The 12321-nt window shown below is 34.1% G+C and overlaps 1 protein-coding gene across 1 annotated transcript in view; it reads right to left on the reverse strand.

The window, feature by feature from the left end:
* LOC118203606 (endothelin-converting enzyme 1-like) overlaps window positions 1-12321 on the reverse strand; it is a 48608-nt gene that overhangs the window by 35818 nt on the left and 469 nt on the right. The window contains exons 2-4 of the mRNA XM_085812299.1: window positions 9924-10008; window positions 9570-9668; window positions 650-799 (exon numbers count right to left, since the gene is read on the reverse strand). Coding sequence (XP_085668425.1) covers window positions 650-799; window positions 9570-9668; window positions 9924-10008 — 334 coding nt within the window. The remainder of the gene's footprint in view (window positions 1-649; window positions 800-9569; window positions 9669-9923; window positions 10009-12321) is intronic.

Genomic DNA, 12321 nt, shown 5'->3' on the forward strand with positions numbered 1-12321 from the left:
TCAGAGATATCACTCATGCAAGTGGAAAATTCACAATGTTTTTATTGTTAAACTATTATATGCACACAATACACTTAATTATCACATTGAGAAAACCCTTCCAAATAAATTCTGTTTCGGAGAAAAAATTATTAATTCTAGGTAATATTTTAGTAATTCCAAAATATGTCTTTTATGGCAAAAGGTTATTTTTCTTTTAAAATTTAAGACAGCAATGTGTAAGCAAAATTAGTAATTTAAATAAACCTAATATGATATGACAAGGTATAAAATAGTACTATAAAGAAAAATATCTCTTATATATACAATAGTAAATAAAGTTATTAAACTAGCTCAACTTAATATAATAAGGTGAAATATAACAGATGTAAAGAAAAATATGTCTCGGCGATGAAATGGCCACGGCGAATAGTCCCATTACCTCCTTGACGTATGAAAAGTTTGTATGCATTTACAATCGTTCCATTTACCTGTAAACTTAATATAACGTTCATGATTTATAATTAATATCGCATCAGAAGAAGCGGAACAAGTTCCATGTTCTGAGAAAACAATAAAGATGGTTCACATTTTTATAAGTTTCTATTTCTCAAGGTTATCAGTCTCTCTTGCAATGAGCTTACTTGATAAAATGTGAAGTCTTCCTTACCTCTCATTATGTGCTTTGTTACGTTACCAAGACTTTTAACAGCATTTTGGCCATCAGTGTCCTGTCTCTTTATCCAACTACCGCAGGAGAATTTGTAGAAATCATCACAAGGATCCACAGTCTCATCTATAAATGATAGGATGTCGGCAGCTGTAAAGGAAAAGAAAATTCATTAATTACATAAGGATAATTTCAGTCCTTGTTTATTAACTGTTATTTCAAATTACGAAATTAGAGTGAATTTGATTTTAAGGACAGGGAAACGGGAATAATTTCAACAAGTATAATGCCTAGAGGAGAAACTTACATATTACAGAAATTTATTCAATGAAATTTCAACACATTTAATGATACATATTTACATATTTAAAATCAGTCAAGTTAGATTAAGAATAATGCATCTAACAACAGAGAGAACGATACCGCTGTAATCCTTCTCTAATAGCGATGCAAAAAATACGATTCAGAGTCAGACATTTTTCACTCTGATACGATATGGAACTTTAATGAAAACTTTAGATAGAAAAATAAAGCAATTGTCTCTCATTATATCAGCAACAATGGCACGCAGTTTTAAATGATTTTCGTCTTTCTCATCAAATGGTCATAAAAGCTCAAGTTTCATCCAATATTTCACCTATATTCAATTTTAGTCGATTACATGCGGCAAAATATTGATCATAGTTAATCATAGGCTGATTAAAGTCGTACGAAGACGCGAACAGTAAAATTGGCTTCCCACGAAATTTTGGAATCGGGAATAATGTATTTGATGTTCGGTAATGCTACTTTTATTTCCATTGTAAAATTTAGAAATTTTTTATTAACAAATTCCAAGATTTGAAAGCGAGCAATGGCAACATTTCTCGAAATAAAGCAAATTTTTATCTCCAGCGTATGCGACTTTTATCAGTCGGAAAAATGAAAGCGAAAATTAGAGTTATCAGAGTTTTTAATTAATATCTCTGATTTTTAGCTATTTTTCTTTTTCTTTTTTTTTTGAAAACATATTGACGTCAACCTTTCCTAGGACCTAGAAAAGAACTGTAGAAAATGTGGTGACGATAGCTATAGTAGTGAACTGAGTTAATCGCGAACACACAGATATTCTTTTTTACGGATATAGATTAAAGTATTACAATTCGCATTACTCATGAACGCTATGTAAAATTTGAATGACTTCAAAGCGCATTCCCGAGTGTACGTATTATTTTTTCATTGAAATGACTATTTAAAATATTTTTAAAACTATTCTTAGCACACATTTTCATAAATGAAAAGAGTAACGTTTTACGTAACTTCAAAGAGATTCAATGCGTTTCATTTAAGCATTAATTAAGTTGAAGAAAGCATGCTTCTAAATTTTACCTGTTAAACGACTTAGCAGTTTTCATGTCCTCGATTCATCATTAAAAAAACTGTTGGAGCTTGCAAAATATATGGAATTTAAAGGTAAGGTACTAAATTATTTGTAACTGAAATTTTTAAAACTGTGTTATCTGGAAACAATTCAGAAACTTTAGAATGTTAGTAAGAAGGGGACCACGTCGTACAATAAAAATTAAATTAAATAAATAGTTTTATTTCGAGATCTATAACTGCTCATTACAGCAAGATTTTGACTTCAAGAGGACTGAAGTGGTGAATGCTGTCAGATGTTAGTTTGGTTTCATATTCCTCCGAAGTAAAATTTTCTTCAGCAAATGCTATTGGCTTGTGTAGCTGTATTAACATTTGTCGTGCTGCTTCCTCCTCAGTTCTAATATCCAGTGGGAGCAAACCAGCCAAGACATTTATTGCATCAGTGGAAGTAGTAACATATGCCCGAGTCATGCCTAAGGCAAAAGGGCGCTGAATAGTAGAGAGATGCTTGATTTTTCTCCTCTGCATAGGAAGAGCCCAAATTGCTGCAGCATAAGTTACTAACTTTTCTACAACCGTTGTGTATCAGATCTTTTGAATGTGCTGGTTCAAACCCCACTCGTATCCATAAAATTGTCTTAGTTGTTTGGTGATGGCCAGGGTACGCTTTTTAATAGAGAGAACATGAGGAATCCACGTAAGTTTTTCATCAAAGGTAACACCAAGATATTTTAAATCTTTTACAATTTTGAGCCTCTGACCATTGAGTACAATACGCGGTCTCCTTGCCAAAGAGCCTCCCTTCTTAGGCACCAGTAAAATTTGACACTTATTTTCTGCTATGACTAATTTCAGTTCGTCACAATTTCCCTGGAAAATTTGACAGGCCTCATTGCAGTTCTTTTGCAATTCTTCACGAGAATGTCCCTTGACAACCAAGGCCGCGTCATCGGCATAGGCAAAAATGTTCATTTGCGCAGGCCAGGAAGCATTGAGTAGCTTATTGAAGGTTAAATTCCAGAGTTGAGGACCCGCGCAGGAACCCTGCGGGCATCCTCTCGTCTGTGACTTTTCAATAATTCCCGCTGAATGTCTAATCATTATTCTTCGATCCTGTAGATAATGATTTATAGTAATAAAGATATTGCTTGGGCAGCCAGAACTTCTTAGAGCCTGCAAGATCGCTGGCCACCATAAGTTGTCAAATGCACTCTTCCGGTCTAAGCTGATGAGTGCTGTATGGAGACCGTGATATTTGTTGTCCACGATAGCCTCTTTGATATCATGCAAAGCGTATAAAGTGGAAGTTCCTGGCCTAAATCCATATTGCCTGGGACTGATGATATTATTAACGTGTAGATAATAGCGTAGTCTGGTCATAAGGAGTTTTTCAAACAGTTTACCAAGAGCCGGAAGTAAACAGATTGGTCGGAAAGATGTGAGTTCCGTTGAATTGCGATCTTTTTTCAAAAACGACACCACTTGTCCGATTTTAAATGATTTCGGGAATGTACCCGTAGCTAATAATTTATTGAAAAAGCTAACAAAGATTGTTGGCTTGGCCAAAACGACTGTTTTAACGACTGCATAATCAATGCCATCAGGGCCAGGGGCCTTTTTCTTTGGCAAATGCGCTAATATATGTTTTAGTTCTTTCAATGTAATATCCCTATCCGGTGGCACGTTGGTAGACATCTGTTCTGCACGTATAGTTCATTGTTGCTTAGAATCTTCGGTTGGGTCATCCTGACTGAAGACGGAATCCAGGATCTGTATTAATGTTTCCCTTGTGTAGTCCTGAGTAACATTTATTCGTGTAGGGATGTGTAACTGGGCAGGCCTAAACAGCTTTCCAGTCAAAATCTTATGATGAATACCATAGATGTTTTGTGACTCTGTACAAAAAGCATGCCATGAATTGATTTTAGCCTGCAAAATTGAACGTTTGTACTTCGCTCTTGCCTGTTGATAAATTGGGAGGGTGTTAGCTGGAAGGTTTAGTCTACGCTCAGTCTTTAACCTTCGACGTAATACGCGACATTGCCTCTGCTGAATACGAAGTTCACTATTCCACCAATTGATCGTAATCAGTTTTTTAGTACTACGCTGTGGCAATATGTCATCACACGTTTGCTGTATACACTTTTGTAGAGTCACTGTGAAATTCTCCAATTCGTCTCTTGAGTTCGCTTGAGTTAGCTGTTGTTCAATACCTTCAATCAAATTCTTGACTCTAGTAGTAAAAGCACGTTTACGCCTACCAGGTAGGTTGTAACGACGAATAATATGAATTGTCGTCGGTTGCTCTATTGAGAAAGTAATGTAACGATGGTCGCTTAAGCTAATTTCATCATTAACCTTCCAATTTTGTATTAATGGCGCAGCTGAGGCTGAACTGACCGTCAAATCAGGCCAGCCTTGTGCGTAGATTCTGTCATATGTCGGAGGCGCGTCTGCTGTGTTATGTAAAACAAGATGATTAGCAGACAGAAAATCCTCCAGAAGGCTTCCTTTGTCATTCGTAGAAGTATACCCCCAAACCGTGTTGTGGGCATTATAATCGCCTGTAATTATTTTAAGAGGAATTTTAATCTTTTGCAGGGTATCTGTAAGAAACTGCGTAGTAGCCAAAATATCTGCAGAAGGAGGAGAGTATTGTGAGATAAACAGTAAAGATGCTTCTTGTGCTTCTATAATGATTGCAACATTATCGCGTTCAATTGCTACGATAGCCGGAGACCATTTTTTGTTGCAGTTAATAATAATGGCCCTAGGAGGATATTCTACATTTCCTTGTTGATAAATTGTCCATTGCAATGGAAATCCCACTGCAATTCCGTCTCGCGTGTAAGGTTCCTGAGCCATTATCAGGTCAGCACCAAATTCTGCTGCAAATTGTGCTAGTTGAGCAACTGCTGCTTTTGCTCGCTGTAAATTGATTTAGTGTAAATATTTATGTGTACACAAGTATTAATGTATTAATTATAATTGATTTTATTGTCCATAAGATGGCGATGATAATGTTTTGTTCTCATGCGCAGCGGGACTATTATGAACAAGTTGGAGGCAAATTGTTCGTTGGTGTGTCTTTTAGTATTTAAGAAATAAGATAGGGATGGTTTGGTTTTAAGTCGCTACGGGAAAGCCTCGAGGGTCATCTACCTAAGGGAAAGGATTCCTTCATAGAAGATTTTCTAAGGAAACTGGCTCGTATACACGTTACACATGAGGAAAACCACAAAAACGCCCAGGCAGAGAACCCATTCGTTCGCGGGTTTCGAACCTTGGACCGGGTTACCAGTGTTCAGCGATTTTACAGCTCAGCCGCTGGTGGGCCAACGTACGTGTGTTGTCAAAATGTCGGATGCGGTGTAGCAGGAATGCAGGCGGGTAGAAGAGAGGAGTTTAGTCTAATAAAATTTAGGCGGAAGGTATTGAACTGTTGTGTTTAGATTGGCGTCAGTAGACATGAAACTGAAAAGCTTAACTTGATGTTGAAGAATATTATGGAAGAATATTTGAACGTTTCTAGTTATCGCTGTTTTAATTGAAGAAAATGTAAAAGATTTTGCGCGATGTGATGTTGCTAGAAAATTATATTTACCACTAGCTCTACTTTACACGCATTTAAAAACATTTTTCTTTTATGTACACAACGGCTGGAAGAAAAGATAAAATTTAAGAAAGCTTACTTAGGTAACCTATTTCTTGGAATTTTAAATCCTCAAATAGGATGGCAGCAAGACATTTGTATTTGCATCTCGTGTTTTGATGTTTTATAGCGATTTAGGAAAGGAAATGAAAGTTACCATATATATTCTTTATTTGTTTTATTTGAAATTTTACGTAGTCGAAAGAAAAAAAAATTATACAAAGGTATATGGGTTCGAATAATTTTTTCCCTAATATTAAATTTACTTCAAGTCATTGATATTTTGCCGCTTTGAATGCAAATTCCATTCTTGATGTAGAGTTCTTTTTTTTTTTTTTTTTTTTTTTTTTTGTGATTCAGTAAGTACTACATTTAGAATGAACAAGATGTCAAGAACTGGAAAAATTCCAGAAGAAGCAATATCAGCAATGAACGATATCAAATACGAGGTTATTACATGTAGCAAATAATTGATGTCCATTTGTTTGAATGTAGAATGTAAAAATGACTTCGAGATTGTTTTTTTTTTTTTTTTTTTTTTTTTTTTTTTTTCCCTAGAAAATTAGACTCGCATTTTCATTATACATAGAAAGAAAGCTAACCATACCATCAGCCCATTTACCTGGATTCGAATCCGAATCAGCAATAATAAAACGCATATAATGTTCAGCAGTCTTATATTCTTAACCATCGATCAGTGACAATGCCATAGTTAATGATAGAGACCCACAATCAAAAGCACAGAGCTATAATTAAGAGTAATATGTCACACGAAGAAATAGCCTTAGTTTTCCCACTGTCTAAAGATTTATTTGCAGTCAACACAAGAAAAGGAAAAAAAAAAGGAAGAAAGAAAGAAAAAAGGAAATAAATAAGGAGAACCAAAATGTAAAGAAATTTATTACGCATTACACTTTTTCAAAAAGCAAAGATAAGCCAAAATGATTGCACGTTGATTCGAAAAATGTCGTTAAGACTATTAGTTTTAACTACTACAAAATGAAAACAACATACAATATTTAGTCATCGAATATGATAACATATAATATCTAATGATTTTCCGCGATAAAATAATGCAATACATTCAAAATAATTATTAGGTACTGTGGGAAAATATCTGTATTCAAAATTCGTACATTCCCGAAAACATAACATGATTTGAGTTTTCATTTGAAATTAATTATCAGGCTTGTGAAGGTGAGGCGTATACAATTGCTAGAAAGTGCATAAAATCTTCGGATAAAAATGTAATATGTTGTAAATTTAATGCAAAATACGTATGTTAAAGAAATATATGCTCCAACCGGTTTAGTGATTAGCGCTGACTGCCGTGCCGAAGGGCCCGGGTTCGAATCCCGTAGAAGGCATGAATGTTTATAAATGTATAGTGCTATTGTGTAAATGTATAAAGCTATTGCCAACGACAGGCGTATCTTGCGTTCCTTGTCACGAGGAATTTGGTGAGCTTGGGCTCATTATAGACCAGATAAGTGAGTATTAGTCAACAGCAAATGAAATATAAAAAGACATTAGAGGAATAAAAATATTATGTGTAAACTAATTACTTTCTGGTTTATAATTTTTTACCGTTATTGTATGATGAGCGTATAGATTTTCACTAACGCTGCTCGCTAACGCTGATTTCACTAACGCTGATTTCTTCATCGCTCACATTTTGAGTAAAACAATTACTACAGCCCATTAAAGGAATGCGACATGACACTATGAAAATCAACATTAGTTTTAGTAACTAAATTATAGCTATCGTCAATACCTAACTCAAATGGAGCAGGAAAAATAACTTATTTTCAGGATCTGAAATGCGACTGTTATCATTGCGAATTATCTTCAGAATATATTTTCAGATAAAAGACAAAATAATTTTTTATACGAATGTAAACATGATTATACGTCACAATTATACATATATATTCCACAATTATGCGATAAAATGAGGTTCGAATTTGGTTGCTTGGTGCATATACCTGCAATTTTAAATGAAGTCAATCTAGTAAACTCTGCACGTTAAAATGTTTTTTTTTTTATTTTTTTATCGAGGCTGGATTCCTGGACTAAAATTGTATAATGCCGCAAAATATTTTTTTCGTGGGTTCAATTTAAAAAAAAATCGCACATTGTGGATATTAGTTATTCCTCCCAATTTTTTACTTCTTTTACATTTTACAAATACATTTATTGTTTTACAAGCTTCACAGGAACTGCTCTTATTAAGTGCGTATTTAACCCACTTTTATACATCATACGGCATCCCCGGAGCTACTGAACCATAGCAAATTTAAGAAAGTCTGAATTCTTGAATCTAGCGCGCAAGAGATCTTTTACCCTAGCAGTAGAGGATTTCTATTCCATGCCACGGCCTCAGGTTCTGTGCCCGAGACCAAGCGACTTCTTCAATCACACTTCTGATTCTACCTACAGATGTTGCTACGAGCACGCCTCTGCTACAACAGGCGAAAGCATAGCTGCGAGCCATAAATCACCACAAATATACGGCCGTCGCAACGATATCATCACTTAATTTTTCCAGAGTTAGCACATTTTATCCTAAATTTTATCAGTATATTTATTAATACAATTAATGCATTTTCTCATTTCATATAAAAAAAAAAAAATCCCTTTTTTAAATCGGAATCCTCTAAGGAAAGTTGAAGTTTCAATAACTCACCAGAAAGTAATTAATTGATCAGGTGATCATCACTATTTTTTAGTATCCAGTTTTATTTCCGAACTACTGCAAAAATTAAAACATTTGCAACGAAATTAAATTAACAATTTTTTGCACTTGTCTTCATTCAACTTGTCCATGAGCAGTAAATATTCCTTTGACTGCATTGATTACAGAGACTGTAGGCCTGTGGTTATTTACACATACTGTAGGCAAGTCTGGTAAAGGCATGCAAAATTTACATAAACAGTTAATGAAGGCAAAGCTCATATTGATGCATTTGGGTGCGTATTTGTGTAAATGTGTGTGAGTGATTAATAAATTGTTCTCTAAATTGATATTACTTAGCGAAGTAAAACTTCTTTTCCTCAGCTCACCAATGAAGAGGTTATTTTTCCAAGTGGAGTTTTATGATCGATTCAAAAACAAAGCTCGAACAGAGAACATGATTTGAAATGTGGAACTGCAATAAAATCTCTTCATTTTCCTTCATATTTTATTATCTTTATTAAAAGAGAGAGAAAAATCTATTTTATGATTTGTAAAATTTCAAAAAATTCTAGTATCACATCTCACATCTTAAGCACCGTCTAAAAATATTGAAGTTACGAAAATAAATAGCTGAGATGTATCTAGTAAAATTGAAAACATACTGAAAATCCTTTTAGAGATTTGAAACAAATTTCAATCCAGAGACTGTATAAAATATTACTTAAAAGACAAAATAAGAATTTAAAAAAATTATTTTTATTAGTTTTCTTTATTATTTACATTACCAATAGCAATAGGAAGGGATATTTAAATGAATCATAACATAAGCACTTTTAAGGAAATTTCATTGTGCGTTTGAGATGAAATTTCATAAAAAGTGTTTCTGTGCTTATTTGAATATTGTCAGTGACGCTGAACTTGGCATTTTTTCCTTTCTGCACCTATATCCAGATGGATAAAATTACATTAAAAAAGAATGCAATAATTCGCGAAGTTTTACACTAACATTGTAGTTAATGGCAAGGCAAATCTCTCCAGCGCCTCCCAAATCAATTAGCATAACCTAGCAATGGGCAATTTAAGTTGGCATCGACAGGTAACAATTGAAGTTACATTTTCTTGTCAACTGCAGTACTATCTTAGGATAACATGTTTCTGATCACGATAAAATAAAAAAAGTTAATGTATTTTAACAGAATTGTACATATGAAGAATAAAACATTTCTTACCTGCTTTTACGCATAACGGTGTCTTACATGTCTCGGATGCATTGAGCGAAGACAGTAAAAGATCTTTGTTCTCTGGCAGGTCAATAGCAAGATTTAAATCTGTAAGAGAACATTTCACTTTATATATATATATATATGGTAATACTTTCTTGAAAAAGGCATCTAAGAAACTATTTGAAAGGACAGCACATTTAATTACATTTAAAGTATTTACATTTTTAACAAATATGTTAGTTATAAACTGAATTAACTTCTTCAATACATTTTTATTTGAGTCTTTATTGTCATCATTTTTTTCCTGCATCTTGAGTCCAACTTACAAAACGAAAAAATAGAACATTAAAAGAATTATACGATGAGCAACTGTACGCCATCTGGTATTCAACATTGGCACTACAACATTCGGCCGTCCTGCACTCGTCTGGTCCTCCAGGCGACACTGCAAATACAAAGAAAAGACAAAAGCCAAACAAGAAAGATAATAAAAATAAAAGTTAAATATTTTTAGAGTCCTGATCGTCTTTCAGTTTCAAGAATGAGAAAATTAGCAAACATCGTCTTCAAGCTTCATCTGCCATAGAAAGAGTAGTTAACGTCTTTAACCGCAGTTTCTTCGTCTTTAGGCATCTTCTCGTTCTTCTTCAGGCGTCTTTCTTTTCGTCGTTAAGCGTCTTTCCTTTCGTCTTAAGAGCGTCATCTACTTTTTTTTTTTTTTTTTTTTTTTTAAAGTTTTCGCCTTTATACAAAAATATATAATTTACTTCTTTTTTTTCCTTTAATTTTCGTCTCTCTGTATTAGTCCTAGCAATTAATTGTTCCATGGTTTTAGAAATTCGGCGCATGTCGTCGTACATTTGGGACATTTGAGACTTCCTTCTTTGACTACGTCGTAGGTATTCCCTCCCTTAACTTTAGTTATTCTGTACGGTCCAAGATATTTTGGTTTTAATTTCAGATGTGAACCAAAATGTATTCTTTTTATAGCTACCAAATCGTCGACTTTGTAAGGTCTTGGTTCTCTTCTCCTTAAATTAATGTCTTAATGTCTTCCTATTTTCTTCCTGAATTTTAAATAGCTGTTGCTTTGCATGTTTTTTAAGTTCTTCTCTTTCAGCTTCAAAATTCGCTTGAAATTCAGCTTCGATCATTTCAATCAACTGATTAATACCTTTAGCATTCATTTTTGTCCCAAAGAGCAACTCAAAGGGTGTAGTATCTATACTTCTCTGGTACGTCGAGTTAATAGCCTGCTGCAGTTCATTTGTATGTGCTGCAGTTTGTACTACTGAGGCGAATTTTCTAAAGGTAACTTTAAAAGAACTGAAATGATAGTCTTATTGATACGTTCGACTTGACCGTTGGCTCTAGGCAAGCAGGTAGTTATCAGATGATGCTTAATGTTCTCTTTAGAACAGCAATCGGCAAATTCGCTGGAGGTGAATGCTGTACCTCTATCCGAAATTATTTGGGAAAGACTGCCTTTCGTATCTCTAACTTCGCTATGACTTCAGCAGATGTTGTGGACTCCGTCAGATAAATTCATACAAATTTAGCAATGCATCCATAACCACTAAAATGTACTTATAATTTTTATGTGTACTCTCCAAAAGTACTGAGTGATCTAAATGATACGTTTTTAACGGCACATTTTCTTTCTGTAATGGATGTAGGAGACCTTCTTTCTTTCCTTTGTTATAATTCATAAGAATACAATGAACACAATTTGATATGATATTTTCTACTTTCTGTCTTTAGGGATAAAATAATACTGCTTGATGTTTTCTCAGTATATTTGATTCCTGAATGTGCTTTCTCATGAGCATTTCTTATTATTTCTATTTGCATACTTTCAGGCACAACCACTAATTCTTTACCATTAACAAATTTAAATAAAACTCAATTTCTGTCGCAGTAATCTTCATAACTAGAAATTTTAAGTAATTCTTTAATCGCTTTTAATCCGTTATCCTTATTCTGGGCCGATTTTAACTTTGGTAAGATGTTATCTACTGAAACACAAAGAATATTAATGGGGGATCTACCTTAGGGCATAGACATGACCCATCCTAGCACCAGAGCGATGCTCCATCACATAATTAAATTCTTGTAGTAATAAAATCCAACGAGTAATACGAGTTGATAAGTAACGTTTCGACATAGTCTTTTCAAATTCAGAACAGTCAGTAACAATTTTAAAAGGAATTCCCAACAGGTATACACGGAATTTCTTTAATGCTTCTACGACTACTAGAGCTACAAGCTCGTAACTAGAGTATTTCTTTTCCGCGTCTGTGGTCTTTTTACTCATGAAATAGGTGGAGCGGAAACTACTATCATTTGGAGACCTCTACATTGAAATTGCTTCATATCCCTCTAAGCTAGCGTCAGTGTGCAATTCAGTCCCATAATTGGGGTTATAGATTACTAAGATAGGCTTTTCAGCTAATAATGACTTTAAGCGATTGAAAGAATTTCTTTCATCGTCGTTAAATTTAAATTTACGATCTTTTCTCAAGGGATCACTCAAAAGCTTAGCAATAATAGAATATTTTGGAATAAATTTCCTGAAATATCCGGTGAGTCCAAGAAAACTATGAATTTGTTTCAAATTAGTCGATTCTGGAAAATTAAGGACCACAAGAATTCGATTCGCTTCTTCAAAAATGAGATTTCTTAAAATTAATCTCGAGTTCGTATTCGCTAGCAAGCTCTAAGACCCGTTCGATTCCTTCTTCCAGATTATTACGTCATC

Source organism: Stegodyphus dumicola, chromosome 3 (genome assembly GCF_044657685.1).
Source record: "Stegodyphus dumicola isolate Sdum_Otavi_A_Nest chromosome 3, ASM4465768v1".
Lineage (NCBI taxonomy): Eukaryota > Metazoa > Arthropoda > Arachnida > Araneae > Eresidae > Stegodyphus > Stegodyphus dumicola.